The sequence below is a fragment of the Trichomonas vaginalis genome, chromosome I, assembly GCF_026262505.1.
Source record: "Trichomonas vaginalis G3 chromosome I, whole genome shotgun sequence".
NCBI lineage: Eukaryota > Parabasalia > Trichomonadida > Trichomonadidae > Trichomonas > Trichomonas vaginalis.
In genome coordinates this window covers 5,123,437-5,139,312 of record NC_067203.1, presented here as the reverse complement: position 1 = coordinate 5,139,312, position 15,876 = coordinate 5,123,437, and the positions used below count along the sequence as shown (strand labels likewise).

Below are 15,876 nucleotides of genomic sequence, written 5' to 3'. Positions count from 1 at the left end.
GGTTTGTTGGAACCAATTCCAGATGACAAGCTGACAGAAACTTTTGTACCAAAAGACGAAACAAACTTTTCATTGTTAGCAAGACCAAAAGTTGTTCCAGACAAAGTTCTAGTACAAAAGAAGTACACAGTTCCACAAGGAGTTGGTTTGTTCGGATACCAACCTGAACCAGAAGAACTTCCAATGAGGTTGCAAGAACTTCAAGATGCTATAAACAAACTTCCATTGAGACATCCAATTGACGTCAAATTGTATTGGAGAGCATCTGAGTTAGGTCAGAAGGTTTTATATGAAACAGGTTGCTTCGACGATGTTTATGAGATAACAGGAGAAGTTTCTCAGAAGATAAGAGACTCACTTGAATTTCCACAAACTGGACCAATTGGTTGCGACAAGTTCGACTCAGATGAAAAGATATACTATGTCGACCTTAACGCTGCATACATGAGTTTGTCCAATATATTCCGACTGGAATTCCAAACGAAGATGGTGAGTTCCCGGGAAGGAACTATACAGTTGGAAAAGTCATACAACAACTGTATGATATTAGGAAAGCTTCAAACCCCAAACTTGCAATGACACTCAAATTGCTTATGAATTCGACATGGGGATATTCCATTAAGAAACCTCAAGAGATGAAGAGTAAACATTATGAGAAGGTCGACAACTTTGTTGAAAGGTTTTCTCCTTTTGTTTTGAAGTACGAATTCACTCAAGGTCAAAGTGGCTTAGTAACCAACATTAAAACCTATTGTCGAACATTGGTCTTACCCTCAGTTCGCAAAGGCAGTCCTTGACAACTACAATGAGTTCTTCTCGAAGTCAAATCGAAAGTCAAGGTTTACTATGAGAACATTGACGCACTCATGACGAACGAAGAAGGGTATAACAAACTCATTGAAATGGGTTTAGTCGGTGAAAAGATGGGTGTTTTCAAATTGGAAAATTTTCACCGAAGTTCATGTCCTCTCCAAGCGTAAGTACTGGGGTGTTAAAGAAGATGGTGAAATAGTTAAACATTGCATGAAGTAAAAAACGTTTTTCAAAAAAAGTGACATTTTTTTAATGGCGTACATCCCTGAGCGCTTCGTCCAGTTCAACCAAATGTTGGTCTCGGACCCAGGCAAGAGATATTCCAAGCCGAACTCGACCGTCTCTTCAAAGAATGGATTGAAGACTACAGAGGAGACGAGTGGTTGACAATTGAATTTGCTCGGGCTTGGAATTGCTACAGAAGGGTCTTAGACGTGGACCCAAGACTCACGTACAGAGGTTGGGATGTGGTCTTCACATTCCAAAATTGGTACAATACCAAAAATAAAAACTTAAATTTACTTGGGGTTTCCCCCTAAAATATTTTTTTTTTACTCTTAGAACCACTCGAGGTTCTCCTTACGGTTGTTGAGCTTGTCACCGTCAATGTGTCTGACCTTCGTCTTCTTGTCTGGATTTGGAACCCATTGAATTGCGACAAGCTTGCCCATGGAGATTGAACCGCGATTCCGAAGGTTAAGGTTCAAGTGTCCCAAGTTGTTGAGGACTGGGGTAAGAACCTTGCCTGTCTCCTTGTTGCGGATTTGGTATGGGTAGGGTTGGGAAATTTCGTAAGCGTCATCGGCAACAAGGGTTGCCCAGACTTCCTCTTCTTTGTGTTTCTCTTCTTCCTCTTCTTCCTCTTCTTCCTCGACAATTCCTTCTTCAATTTGGTACTCACGAAGTACGGTGTTGCATGTTCTGTCCTTTCCGAGTACCTTCCAGATGGCGTCTATCTCTTCGAAGAAACGGTAGATGAGTCTGGCAAGATCTCGGTTCTCTCTCTCGTAATTGCGCAACGATTCTGAGAAATCGTTCAGGACTTTCTCATTGGAAGCTTGGTTCATGAGGAACTCACCTTTAAGTTCCTTCATCTCTGTCATAAGACTACTTTGGAGAGTCTTAATGGTGTTTGTCAGATGAGCTTTCAAATTCATAATTTGAAGTTGAACTGGGCGCTTGTCTGGCAACCTTGAAAGGACATCTTCCATTGAGTTTGGCTTCGGTGCTTGTTCGGACATCGAAAAAATGAAGTGGTTTGAGAATGACGGTTTTACTTCAAAAAGCTGGTTATGACAGTTAAGTCATACAACAAGTTTAAAATAATATCTTGCTCTTCTTCTGAACGTTTGTTGTTTCTTCCGATAAAAGTTTCGAACATGAGAACCAAAAAACGTTTTTTGAGGAACCGAAAGAGTTCAGGCAAATTTTCATATTCTGGATATGTTGGGAGCAGTTCAAAACATCTGAGCTGACTTTCGGACAAAAGTGGGACAATGTCAGAAAATTCATCTTTGGTCGGACTGCTTGAAGGTAAGTCCCTTACATGTAAGTAGCTCTGGTAAAGTCTTCTCATTTCTGCTAACTTTTGGAGTATAGCTTCGTAGTTTAGAAGTTTCAATTTTAATTGTCTTATTCCACTCTTTACTTCTAAACGGTAAGTATCCATGAGGTCAAGAGTAGCTTTGGTAGCTTTAAGTGGAGCTATCTCTTCTTTGACTTGTGCAATTTTGGTTGCAATTGTGGTTTGAGCTCCTTCAAGTTCGCCGTCTATGTCGTTCTCAACACCTTCAACCATAGCTTGAAACTCTTCATCAGTCCATTGAGTTTGGTGTGGGACAAATTTAACTTGCTTCATTCAAAAAATGAAAAAAATGTTTTTACTCTAAACGTGCCATATAGATGGCTATAAGTGCTTTGTTATATGACTTCTTCTTCACATGAGTCTTTGGCAACTTGAGAGTTCTTGTTGGAGTTGGGTCTGGAATTTCAATTCTCTCTCGAGCGCAACAACAGATGTCAGAATAACATTCCCCACTGTCTTTCTTGCCACCATAAACTGTGTATTGACCGAACTTGCATTTGCAGGAAGACCGGTCACTACAAGGTTCACAGTTGAAATAGTTTGTACTCATACCTGGTGAGTACGAGTGTGAGTAAAAACATAAAAAAAGTGAGTTAAAATGAGATGTTTACTGAACTGGCTGAATGTCGCCTTCTGTAGTTATAAAGAATGGTTGACCAGAGAAGTGAAGGAGAGACTGAATTGCCAATTTCATATGGGGTAGGGGTTCTCCTTTTTGGTATTTTTATCCAAGGACGTTTGTTTAGGAACTTAACAAGAGCTTCTCTTTTGGCGTCCTTTATGCCATCGTAGGCTGTCCCGTCTGGTATTTGAATTGGAATTCCAGTCGAAGTCTCGAGCTGAAGTGTAGACCTTCCAGAAATAGTGGTGAACTTGACCTTGGGCTTCATTACCTTGCGCAAGTAGTCTTTTACGCAGTCGTTAAGTTCAATGAGGTAAATTGCCTCGTCAAGTCTTTCTTGCATTCCAAGTTCTTCCATCCGACAGGAAAATATTTTCCCGACAAAGGGAAAAATTTTCCCGACGACAGGAAGAACTTTCCAGTTGTCCGTCCGTAAACCATTCAAATTTTCGAAAATTGAGAACTTTTTGGTCGAACTTCAGAAAAAATTTTTCCTTCCGACAGGACACAAACGGATGACTGACGTTCCTCTTCCTGAATGCCTTCAAAGCCAGAAGAACCGAAAGCTGCAGAACCACAACAGTCTCCTCAGCAACCTCAGTTCCAGCAAGTACCTCCGAATTACTACCAATTTCCACCTCAAGGTTACTACCCACCACAAGGCTTCCCGAACTACCTCCTCAGCCATGCCTTACTTCCCCAACCCTTGGTTGTTCCAGCAAGCTCCACCCCAGCAATTCCAATTCCAATCTCAATCGAAGAGAGACCAAGACTTCGAAGAAGGTCTGAACCGCTTACGCAAAGTATGCTACAGCTCCAATGGAAGACGACAGGCTTTCAGTCTCTTCCCTCAAATCGACTGATTCGACTCGTACCACAGATTCGGTTCGTGACCGTGAAGACTACCTCAAGCAGTCTGAGAGACTCTTCATCCTACAACCATTTACAGTTGGAGCTCTCAAGAACATGCGCAATTACGAAGGTCAGACACCAGCTGGAGACCGCAAAACAGACGTACTCGCAAGAGCCGTCCAGCTCGTCAAAACAAAGACGGAGATAGTCGACTTCATACCTGCAGCTTGCCCTTACAAGTAAAAAAATAAACAATTACGAATTAAACTTTTTACTCTTTCTTTTCTGAGTTGTTTAGAGCTGGTTTCTCTTGTAGAAACCTTTCGTACTCTTCCATGGTCATGTAATTGCGAATTTGGTACGCAATTCCAGGTTCGTTGTTTTTGAACCTGATGTATGTAACGCTTCCATCCTCCTCAGGGAAGTAAGCTGCTAACATCTGACCAAGTTTTCTCGGTGACTCGGAGCTCATAAAAATGTCACTTTTTAAACGTTAAGTTTTTAGTCTTAATTTACCCTTTGTTTGTCAAGATAGTATTGGAGTGCAATTTCTCCAAATTCTCTGTGTCGGAGTTCTTCAGCATTTTCCAAGGTGTACCTGGAGAACTCAAAGAAGTTGTCAAGAACATACTGCCATGCTGCTCTTCTGAGTTCGTCGGTATTTTGGAAGTGTTGCACCTTCGAGTCTTCGGACATGAAAAAAATGACACTTTTTCTATTAAACCGTTTTGGCATTTCTCATGAGTGAGTATAGTTCTGCCGAACCATTGGAAGAGAAGAAGTACTCTTGCTGGCAAAAGACAAAAATAGTTGCCTTAGTTGTCATTGCAATTGTACTCGTAATTGAATTCATTGTACTTCTCTTCACGTACATAAAATTCAGCAATGGTATTTGCTTCGCGAAGAGATATCCTTACTAAGACTAAACACTTACATTTTTCAAGCTTGACTTTTTACAATTTGAACTTTGTTTGCGTAGATATGAATTCTGAAAGAAGTATGAGGGTCTTGTATGACTTTGTACTTCTCCCATAGTTCATGTCTGTCAAACTTACCTGCCATGGACTCTTTCATAAGTTCCATGAAATCGTCTTCGGACAATCCGGGGAAAAGTATTATGTCAGTAAGTATTCTTTTAACATCCTTACTTAAACTCTTTGCTGTCTGTACACAAATGACAACTGAGATGTTAAAGTGTCTGAGCTTCTTAAGAATTCGACACATATCTTGTTCTCTGTTCTTTAACAAAGGATGAGAGGCGAAATCATCTAAGATAAGAAGACATCTATGAGGGTAAGTCTTCCAATCGTAAGATTGCAATTTCTTCGAAATGTATTCTATCTCTTTCTGTTTGTTTCTGAAGTGTTTCTTCTCTAATATTCTCTGCATTTCCTCATTTGGGTCTTTAAACTTCGAATTTATATACTCATTTATAGCATTATACTTCAAAACTCTTCTTTGGTACTTCTTTATCCAATCTAACAACTCAGTATCCTTTATACATACTAACTTAGACTTCTTTATAATATCTTTGAACGAATTGACGGTTTGGTCAAATTGACCCGAAGTACTACAAATGACTACTAACTCATAGAATGGGTTCTTCTCATCTAGTTCTTGTTGTTGTGCAGCCATTTTAAGATAAGTGAAAGTCTTACCCGACCCAGGTGGTGCAATTAGACCTGTTATACCATTCTGAGCAAATAAGAACTTTTCATGTATAGGCTTTATCTGAGCATTTTCTAACTTTCTCTTGTTCTTGTTTAAAACATTCTCAAATTTCTTGTCAATGTCAGCAAACTTTTTTTCTAACATATTTTTTAGAAAAATTAAAATTTTTATCTTTTAGAAAATGTCTAGCGATTTCGCTATCTATATTCGAGACAAAACTTTTCGACAGCAAAACATCTGTCGACATAAAACTTACATAGTGTAGAAAAGAAGGTGAATTTGTTCTAAAGTTCTGTTTCTGGGATATAATGACAAGAACCATAAACATTACAAAGAGCAGTCTTAAATTTGTCATTGACAGACTTGTTGACAGAGATGACGCCGATTGGAAAGATGAAGTCCAACAAAGTTCTTAGAATGCAAAAAAGACACATGCGTGTGTTCTTGAAAGATGAAATAGAAAACAGAATAGATGAGCTATTAAAGGACAAAGAACTTTTACAGAAATATGGTTCGGAGAAATTTGACATAACTCCACCAGAGAAGAAGAAGAAAGAAAAGAAAGAGAAAAAAGTAGAAGAGAAGAAAGAACCTGAACCAGTTCCAGAGAAAAAGAAATTTGACATGTAAAAATAAAATTTTATTTTTAGAACATTTCTGGGTCATGTCAATGTTCTCTTCCTTTTAGGAGTAAACACTGGCTTAGACTCTAAAATATTTTTACCCAATTTACCTTGAACTTCTACAACTTTAGACTCATAATATTCATAGTCGTCTGTCTTCTTTGGTTCATAAGGTATAACAAGTTTGTATGCTTTGCCTTCTTTAAGGTTTGAGAACCTTCTGTCAAAATTTCTTTGACTGTTAACAAACCTTCTATGTCTAGTCTTCAAATTTCGCACCATTTTTAGTCACAATAGCAAACTTAACTGGTTCGATGTTCCAAACTTTGCTGAATGAAGACTTTTCAAAATGGTAGAAGTAAACATTCAATATGTGAATGGGTCTAGTTCTTCTTTAAGTCCTGACATGTACTTGTTTACTGAATATATTTCGTCATCTTTTCTATCGGATAAAAAATATTTTTTTAAATTTACTCAGAAAAAATTTTCTTTGTATATACACCATTCTGAACATCTAAAAGACTTTTGACATTTGCCAAGAATGTTCGTTTAGAAGCTGCATATAACCATATTCTTGACAATATTGTTTATACGAATCGTACAATGACCTTTCATCTAATGACACAAAGTCGCCTTTCTTCTATGAACAGTTCATATACACTCTTGTTTGCTTCTAACAATGTTTGTCTCTCTTCGGTATGTGGAATTTGTCTTGGATTGAACTTAGAATATCTAATGTCATGAAATATGAGAACAAGTGGTTGTAAAAGTCAGATGTCAAACATTCTGACAAAGCGTCAAAATATTCTGTATTTGCATATGAGCTTCTGACGTTCTGACAACTACATATCTTCTGTCAGAACTTTCTAACTTCATCGGAACAGCATTGTTTGAAACCATAATGAAGTTTGCAACATTTTCACAAACTCTTTGGTCTTTATACTTTCTTTCAACAACTCCAACTTTGTCTGTTATAAGACTCTTCAAAGCATCTGAGTTCAAAACTTTTTGTTGTATCTATACTTTGAAGTTCATTGCAAACTATAAGTTTCATATTCTCTATTGAGGAGTTAAACTTGCCACAGATGTTTTCTAAGTTTGTCATATTCGGATTCGAATAACCCTCTAATAGTTTGCACAAAATATCTGTAAAGAAAGTATTCTTACCAGTTCCTTGTTTTCCAATTATAATGAGAGCAGTTTCATTTTTAGCACTTGGATGTTGTAAGATATTTGCAAACCAACATAAGATATACTCATAAACTCTTTCGTTTCCATTGCATATAATTTCTTTGACATGGTCTAACCAAGCTTCTATAATACTGTGTTTCCATTCTACTTGTTCGTATTTATATCCAGTGAAGATAGAATAGAAGTTTGGAGAAGGTGTATAGAACTTTATACCTCGAACTGAAAAATCTTCTAACTTTGACAATAAGATATCCCAAGCATCTAACATCTTCATTCCAACTTGTACAACTTTTATTTTTCTTAAGTTTCTGTCTACATTCTTGTTCAGACACTATTGTTGCTCTTGGTTTGTTAAAGACAACATCCATTCTTTCATGACATAACATTCTGGGGCAGAGTCAACATAAATGACTAAACGTTTCAAATTCTCGACTGCTTTGTTATAGTCTCTAAATGGACACATATTTCTGAATGCTTGGAAGTCATAAAAATCTGAAACATCTATTCTGTACATTTTTTATAAAAATAAAAAAAATATTATTTTTTATTCTTGACTTTGTTGTTCCATTTGTTGCATTTGTTGTTCTTGAGCTATTTGTTGTTGAAGTTGTTCTTGTAATACAATACTTTCACAGTTGCATCTTCCAATTCGAAACTTTCTGCCGTCATTGACAAATACATAGGACATAAAAGTTTTACAGGAACAAAGTTTGCGTCAACTAATGTCAACGTTATACTTGCCAAAGTGTTTGAGTTCACTAAGGTTGAAAATTCTGCATTCGAATGAACAATAGGCAAACCAGCAGAGAAAGTATTGTTTATACGCATAAGTATCTTTTGGTCATAATAGTTTCTGTCGACATTCGAATAACACTTTGAACCTAAGTTTGAAACAATATATAAGATTGGTGTGCTTAATGTCAATGGAATAGACATTCCTTGTATGACACCTTTTCCTGTTATAGGAAACTGTTGGTAGTAAAACCAGAATAAGTTTTGTATTATAGCTCATATCGTTATAGTAAACTCAGTCGGACATCCAAACATAATGAAACCTGCTCTAGTTGCAGCACATGTTACAACCGTACTTAAAGTATTAAATAAGTCAACAAACCTGTTGGTGGTATATCTGAGTAAGTATCTTCAAAGGAGTATTTTTTACCATTCACAACAATAAGTCTTCTGTGTCAAAAGAGCAAAACAGGCTTTAGTCGTCATTGTGTTTAAGGTTAGTTTTACAATATCGTCCTTGAGGACTTTGTAAGTTTGTTGTTATAGAATTATATGACTCAGGTTTTTAGTCGTAATAGTATAAACCATTATGTCTTCTGCCATTTACTTAGCAAATAAATTTTAATGAAATGTTGTGGTCGTCAAATATTTTTATAACGTCTGGGAAACTATATTTTAAGTTCAACGTTTCACCCTCCTTTATAACGTATATCTTGTCAATGACATTATATGAAACACCACAGCAACCAATGTCGGGTTCTATTTCTTTGATGTTTATATCGTCTGCCTCTGTCAAAAGTTTCAATAGTTCTTTTCAAAACTTCATGAGGTGCAATGACATATGAGTTCACTTTACAGGGTTGTGTTCGACAAGTTTAACATTATATTAAAGCTTGACAAATCTTCTCCTGAGTTTGAAGTTTGTCTTTCAGTTGTTGGTAGTCGTTTCGAATATCTGCAACAGAACTTAAGTCTCTGTTAACTTCAGGATATGTTGGTTCTTTTACAGGAACAATTGTTATACCATCTTCGTCTTCGTATGGTTTCCCCACTTCACATCTCTGTCTTTGACATTGACAACAACACTTTGACTGTTTTGTTTGAGTTGGTGAATTTAACTTCACATCTACCACCGCCATTAACCTTTTGAAACACTTACTCTTCTATTTTTCGGAAATGACATTTTACTTAGAATAAAAGATGGACGTATTCAGATATCTTATTGAATTGAAGCAGAACAAAGTTTATACTCACAAACAATACAATACATTGACAGAATAGTTCTTTACACAAACAATGGAAAATGTTATAGAATAGCAGTCTTTGCTGAACCTAAATATTTTCATAAAGCAAAGAAAGTTGGTATAACTGAAATGGTGAAAGTTCTTGAAGCAGACAAAAATATAACTTCAAACTTACAGATATTACTAAAGGAAAGTTTATAATACAATATTATGTCAAAACTGGCGTACTGTCAATATTTGACGGAGAGAAGTCAGTTCAAAGAACAACTTACTGACCTGCTGCCAAAATCTGCTCGATGGAAGCTGTCGTTATGCAATCTGAGGAGCCCCAGCAGGTTTCATCGAACGAATCTTCAAAAGAGCATCTTCCGTGAAAAGTGCTATTGGTTTTGTAAACTTCTTTTGCTCTCAATTCATCTGGACCGCCTCTGTCACAGTATATTGTATTTGAACTGTACCAACAGTTGAAATACCACCCATAAGTCTTCTGAGTCAGCAAATGGAATGCCAAGCCAAAAGTTTGAACGGTCTCCATTTGTATATTGAGTTTTTTGACCTCCTGTATGAGTCCATACTTTCACATTTGGCATAATAGAACTTTGCATTTCAGGTTAATAGTTGTTGTGAAGTTGTTGTTAAAGTTCATAGCATCTAATGTCAAGTTGTATGACCTCATATCCTCAACTGTAGAATATTCTTCTCTTGGATAATATTTGCCATCTATGTTTATATGATATTTAATACCAGGGTTGTAGAAACAAGAATAGTCATTTATAGTTCGTCTGAACAGTACAAACATAGTATCTGCATGTTTCATTGCAGTTGTTAAAGCAATATCTGTTCTTGCACCTTCGGCTCCTGGATTTTGGTTTCCAACTTCACTGCAAAGTCTTTGACAGATATTTGGTGTATAGGGAACATAAGTGGAACTGCAATATATTTGGCAGCTAAAGCATTTGAAATATCTGGGTCCAACATATAGACTGCAAGTCTGCTTTCTATTCTCTTGCATTCAAACTTTTCGCATGTAAACTTAACTGTGTCCCAAGCAGTTCCAGCAGCATTGAAATAATAGTTTACTTCATTGTTGAAGTTTGAGAAACCAAAGTCTAAGTCAACTTTGTCTTTGCAAAATTCGGCGAATGACGTTTGATTTTTCCCTTTACGTCTGTAATAGTGAATGGGTCTTGTGTTGGTGCAATGACTAAGTTATTTTTGCTTGGAGTAAGTTCGATAGAAATTTTTCCTGCCCAGTTTGGCAAGTATCTTAAAAACCTGAAGATGAGGAAAGATGACAAAGGAACTCTAAGTTTCAGTTTTACTTTGGTTACTGCTGCTGCAGTTTGTCAGAAAGGTTAACATAAACTCCTGGAATAGTAGGTCAAGTCTTCTTATTTTCTCAATAGTTGCATACTGGTCTGTTTGTTCTCTAGCTTGTGGTTGTACTGAGTTTCTCAAAGCGAACCATTCATAGTTTGCCCATGTTACTGTTTGAACTAAGTCAGAGTTAGAATATATCTTATATCCATAAAAACTTCTGGAGCATATTGGTATCCGACATAGAAAATTCCATTGCAACCTTTCTTGTCAGACAACTTGGCAGAAGGTTTTATTTCAATGTCTTGTTCCACGTATAAGAATGAGTTGTCAATAGAAATGATGTGAAACCTGTCGCAAGCAATATCTACTGTTGTTGAAGAGCCTTCTCCAAACTCACCTACGTTTCCATAAGAAACAGCAGTTGTATATTCGTAAGTTCCAGGAACTATTTCTGACCTTCTAATGGCATTGTCGCATTCGTTATACCATTCGGAAACATTTCCGTTCATGGCATCCAAAACTGTTGGCGTTATATTCTGAGCGGCGTACATTTCATATGGGTAAAAATATAGAATAGTTGGATTTATATGTCATAATAGAACCCACTCGGACCAAGCTTTACTTTCTTCCTGACTGAGTTTTTAACTGAATCTTTAACTCTTCTTTTTCCTTCATTGCCACTACTTTCACTAGATGAAGTTACTTCTTCACTACTTTCACTTTGTTCTACTCTTCTCTTCTTCTTTGGTGTCGCTTTTGGTAACTTGCCCTCTGCTTCAAGTTGTAGCATCTTTGCCTCATGTTCACCTAGTATGTTGTAAATTTCCCATGTCCTTTTTGCCTTTGGGCTCTGGTCGCCCATCTCAGGTAACCTATATCCTAGAAAATTTTGTCATAGTTTGTATTTGAGTCTTCGCTTAATGTTTGCATGACTCTTTCCTGAGTTTCCGGTTCAAGCTCTTCAAACAGAGCTTGTCCATATGGAATAAGCTCGTTTCCAAATATATGTTTTTGTAGCCATTCTGGTTTTCTTTCCATGTAACCAATAATATCTTTTGTGAATGGGAAAGCTTTTACCCAACGTTTCAGTCTTGCGTCATTTATTTCTGTAGTTGGTTTTATTTTGTCATGGAACATGTTTTTCAATACTAACATTTCATTTGGTACTGTCCATTTGAGTTTTCTTAAATATTCATCCCTTCTCATTTATTGTCTGCAAAGTAAGTTTTTATGACATTTTGCAAACTTTCGTTTGCAAGGTCATGTACAATAGGTTCTCTTCCTTCTCTCTCCCTAACTCTCTTTCTAAACTCCTCACCAAATATACCATCTCTATGGTTCTGTGTAGTTCTTTGAGATAAATGTTCTAGAACGTCAGGTGTTATATTTCCCTCAGCCATGTTCATTTCATACTGGTCCAAAATATCTGCATCTTTCATATCTTTCAATGGCATTAAAGCCGCGCTGAAAATACCCGTTATATCTGGTTCACCATTCACTTCCATTGCGTCTACAACTTCTTGGAATTGAGGTTGTAAGTTTATGAACCACCTATCCGGATTAGCTTTATGACCCCATCTCATTGTAGTTCCATAGTCTGCAGAAAAAAGTAGGTTTGTTTCCATATTGGTTAGGTTCTGAATGAACTTTAAACAATGTTTCATTTCTATATGTTTTGTTGAAATTTAACCTTTTATTTTCACCGAGTTCAGCCAAAGATTGAAACGTTATATGGTCGTAAGTAAAAAGGATTATTGTATTTGCGTACATTTTCTTTCAGTACTTCCATTCTATGCTGAATATTTTCATCTGATGTTGGAGTCTTTTGTATGTCGGTGAACATTTTTCGATATCCTTCTACTATGTCAGCCGAATTTTTCTTAGACTCTTGGAAAGATTCCATATTCTCCTCATACTCTTGTTGAGGGTCAAGATTGTTCGGCTGTTCCAAATCTTCATCTAGTTCTGTGAAGTTAGTTTCCAAAGGAGGGACTTGTTCGTTTCCTTCAGGCTCTTCTAGCTGTTGTTGCTGAACTATTTCTTCCATGTCTGGTTGTATCTGAACTTCTTCCTGTGGAGTTTCTTGTACCTCATCTGGTGGCATTTCATATATTCCGAGACCGTTTTTAACAAGTTCCCTATCTAAGTCATCCGGACTCATAAACCTTTCTTCTTTCGTTCCGTCTCTATTTTTTACGCGTTTCATGAAGAGAGTTGAATTATCATTTAGCTCTGACATCAAATATCTCGGAGTAAATTCATTCATGTCATTTGGATGATATGCTATTAAATCATATCCCTTTGCGAGCTAGTATTTTCCAGGTTTGAGATTATATCCGATTTGATGCTGAACCATAAAGCTAAATAGGTTCGGGTCAGTATTTCCTTCCTTGAACTTTCTAATAGCTTCTTTATATCTGTCACTAAAGTCAAGAGTATCTGGGTAACCATAATCTTCCTTAAGCATTTTTGAGAATTCTTGGTTTCCTTTTTCTCTACTTCTTTTATGTCCTTGCTCTGTTTGTGGTTGTTGTTGTGCAGGGTTTTGAACTGTTGGTTGCTGTGCTGGTTGTGGAGGTGGTTGTTGTGCTGGATTTTGAACTGTTGGTTGTTGTGCTGGTTGTGGCGGTGGTTGTTGTGCTGGATTTTGAACTGTTGGTTGCTGTGCTGGATTTTGAACTGTTGGTTGTTGTTGTGGTGCTGGATTTTGAACTGTTAGTTGTTGTGTTGGTTGTTGTTGTGGTGCATGCCTGTGTCTGTGTCCATGTGATGATGTAAATGTTTTAGGTAGTCCTGGTGCAGGTGCTTCTCTTGGAGGGTTTGGTGGTATATAAGTTCCACCAGCTGGCCCATATGTTCCATCTGCAGCATAATGTCCTACCTGACTTTTCATTCTTAAGAAAGCATTTACTAGGTCTGTTTTGGTCTGTTGTAACTCTTTTTCTTGACTTTCCACAACAGCTGCTCTAACGGCGTCATAGGCACTTTGAACTGCCTGTCTCGTTGCTGCATCTGTTATTTTCGTCATATTTTGTGCTACTTCTCTTAACTCTTTGTCGAAACCTTCAGACTTCAGTTTCTTTCCAGATGAGAAGTCGTTCACTAGTTTCACCTTACTATGAAGAGCTTCGAAGGCATTCTTAAAGTCAGCATTCATTAAAGCTTCATTTGAACTGTCTTCATCCGCTTGTATTTTTGTCCTTATTGACCCTATAAGTTGGGCTGCTTTAGCGTTGGCTTGGGCATCTAACCAGTCATTGTTAGCTTTTATAATATCTGCACTTTTCATTGCCTTTTGCATGGCTGCGTCGTTATTTTTACTTTCTTGTGCTAAGTTTTCATACTGTACGGTTTGGTTTTGCAACTGTAAAAGTTTTTCTGCCTTTACATTTGCTTCAACTTCTTTTTTATACTCATCGCTTTCCATATATGTCTTCATGGCTTTTTGTTTTATTTCTTCATCTTTCAGTACTTTATATTGAGTAGTATGGTTTTTCAAATTTATAACATCTTGTTCCATTTTTGCTACTTCTGCTGCTTTTTCTGACACTTTTTTCGCATATTCCTCTGTACTTAGTTCTTTCAGTTGTTCTTCTTTCTTCTTTTTCTCTACGTTTAACTCATTTAGTTTCTTTGTCTGTCTGTCATATTCTAGTTTCTTTTCGTTTTCACTTATTTGTTTCTGTATGTCTATGTTTGACTTTTTGACATCTGTTATTTGATTTTTGAGTGAACTCAAATTCATTTGACTTTGAGGGTTATAAGCTGTTCCGTCTGCAGCTCCACCATAGCCTGCTATTTTCGCTAAAAGTGCCGCTCTTAAACCTCCACTCTGTGCACCAATAACTCGGTTTAAAAGCATAGGGTTGCTTGACATTTGTTGCAACATAGTGGGGTCATTCATCATTTGTTGTTGCAACTGTTGTTGTGGTGTCAGTTTTACTATTGGATGTTTCAATGCTCCCTTCCTCTTACGTATATTCTTACGTAGCTTACGTGGCATTTTAAGTGAAGTTAAAAAGCGGTTTTTGACAGATGTTTATATGACACTTTTTGTTCAGCACAAAAAACTACTCGGTCAAAGTGTTGTCAGTTTTGTAAAATAACCGTCCTATCTCATTCTATAAGGGGAAAAAGGCTTCTCAAAGTATACTTCCTTGGAACGCCTGTAACTTTTCCTGTAGCGACGATAGACCCTTACTTGTCCGGACAAAGTTATACTATTTTGAGTGCTCTACAAAAAAGTCAACAGCGACGACTCTCAAAAACCGTTGTGTGAAAAGTTTTACCGTTGGACAAAAAAGTATATATAGAAAACAAAAAACGTTTATAGTTCATTCAATATTTGAGATAAACCGTTTTTTCCAACGGTAACTATTAAATAAAATAAAAAAATAGAGGGGGTTACCGTTGACGAAAACGGTTCATCTCAAATATTTAAATATATGTCTTTTTTGGTCAGTTCATTTTTATCTAATGGAAGCCAACGCTGTTAACCACAATTCAAACATTAACAATTCTCAACCGCTAAACAAAGCCAAAGCCCCACAACCTCCAAGAACTGGCACAGCGGTTAGAATAACCACCAAAAAATCTAACAGCGAATTAAGAGAAATTCTTCAACAAATTTGCTCTAAATATCTCAAAGACGCCGAAGAAAACACACAACCAGACGCTACATACAATACTCAGTTCTGTGAAGTTCTGAACAAAGCAATTACTAGTTCAATTGAACTTACTAAGACAATTCCAAGTCCAATTGAGCTTAGCGATGTCTTAGTTCAGTATTTTCCAACATTTACTAAGCTTATAATGTTGAGAACTTTATACCAAGTTCGTCAAAATCTTCCTCGTTACATCCAACGGTCATTCGACACGAGAATTGCCGAATTCCAAGTCTTTAGTTACGGATATGACGAAGATGAATACGTTGACGAGTTCGGAGGAGGAAGAAGAGGAGGAGGAAATACAAGACTCTATCCAAGAAGAGTCCTCCGAATTCACACCAGAAGACTAACAATTTTCCGAATAAAAACTTCATTTATACTAAACATCTTCGGGGCTAGAGGGCGCAACGCGCCTGGAAGCCCCACTCGCCTGCCTAAAGAGATATTATTTAATATGAGATACACACTTTTTATTCGGATATCGTTTGCTTTCAATTTTTTCCAAAGTAATTCAATTTTTCAATTAGACGTGGGCATCTGAATTCTGTTAATCGGA

The 15,876-nt window shown here is 36.9% G+C and overlaps 8 protein-coding genes and 4 pseudogenes across 12 annotated transcripts, besides 1 other annotated feature; 4 read left to right on the top strand and 8 right to left on the bottom strand.

The window, feature by feature from the left end:
* Nucleotides 1-12,291: part of a mobile genetic element that runs on past the window's edge.
* On the top strand, nt 148-493 carry TVAGG3_0932390 (uncharacterized protein; the record flags this gene model as incomplete). Its single annotated transcript, XM_051252643.1, has 1 exon — nt 148-493. A coding segment is annotated over one exon (346 nt), but the record flags the coding sequence as incomplete, so codon positions are not given.
* On the top strand, nt 1,066-1,321 carry TVAGG3_0932380 (annotated as a pseudogene). Its single transcript has one exon. A coding segment is annotated over exon 1 (256 nt).
* On the bottom strand, nt 1,554-2,054 carry TVAGG3_0932370 (uncharacterized protein; the record flags this gene model as incomplete). The annotated part of the gene is made up of 1 exon (XM_051252642.1): nt 1,554-2,054. A coding segment is annotated over one exon (501 nt), but the record flags the coding sequence as incomplete, so codon positions are not given.
* TVAGG3_0932360 (uncharacterized protein) lies at nt 2,087-2,671 on the bottom strand (the record flags this gene model as incomplete). Its single annotated transcript, XM_051252641.1, has 1 exon — nt 2,087-2,671. The coding sequence occupies one exon, from the start codon at nt 2,669-2,671 to the stop codon at nt 2,087-2,089; it is 585 nt and encodes a 194-aa protein (XP_051078215.1).
* Nucleotides 2,694-2,948, bottom strand: TVAGG3_0932350 (uncharacterized protein; the record flags this gene model as incomplete). The annotated part of the gene is made up of 1 exon (XM_051252640.1): nt 2,694-2,948. The coding sequence occupies one exon, from the start codon at nt 2,946-2,948 to the stop codon at nt 2,694-2,696; it is 255 nt and encodes an 84-aa protein (XP_051078214.1).
* TVAGG3_0932340 (uncharacterized protein) lies at nt 4,144-4,344 on the bottom strand (the record flags this gene model as incomplete). The annotated part of the gene is made up of 1 exon (XM_051252639.1): nt 4,144-4,344. One exon carries the CDS (start codon nt 4,342-4,344, stop codon nt 4,144-4,146), a length of 201 nt encoding a protein of 66 aa, XP_051078213.1.
* On the bottom strand, nt 4,812-5,507 carry TVAGG3_0932330 (protein of unknown function, DUF4106 family; the record flags this gene model as incomplete). Its single annotated transcript, XM_051252638.1, has 1 exon — nt 4,812-5,507. The coding sequence occupies one exon, from the start codon at nt 5,505-5,507 to the stop codon at nt 4,812-4,814; it is 696 nt and encodes a 231-aa protein (XP_051078212.1).
* Nucleotides 5,725-6,173, top strand: TVAGG3_0932320 (annotated as a pseudogene). Its single transcript has one exon. A coding segment is annotated over exon 1 (449 nt).
* TVAGG3_0932310 lies at nt 7,039-7,871 on the bottom strand (annotated as a pseudogene). Its single transcript has one exon. A coding segment is annotated over exon 1 (833 nt).
* TVAGG3_0932300 lies at nt 9,916-10,862 on the bottom strand (annotated as a pseudogene). Its single transcript has one exon. A coding segment is annotated over exon 1 (947 nt).
* A 670-nt stretch (nt 12,292-12,961) lies between the features above and the next one.
* On the bottom strand, nt 12,962-14,656 carry TVAGG3_0932280 (protein of unknown function, DUF4106 family; the record flags this gene model as incomplete). The annotated part of the gene is made up of 1 exon (XM_051252637.1): nt 12,962-14,656. The coding sequence occupies one exon, from the start codon at nt 14,654-14,656 to the stop codon at nt 12,962-12,964; it is 1,695 nt and encodes a 564-aa protein (XP_051078211.1).
* A 473-nt stretch (nt 14,657-15,129) lies between these two features.
* On the top strand, nt 15,130-15,861 carry TVAGG3_0932270 (uncharacterized protein; the record flags this gene model as incomplete). Its single annotated transcript, XM_001309521.1, has 1 exon — nt 15,130-15,861. One exon carries the CDS (start codon nt 15,130-15,132, stop codon nt 15,859-15,861), a length of 732 nt encoding a protein of 243 aa, XP_001309522.1.
* Nucleotides 15,862-15,876: the final 15 nt, after the last annotated feature.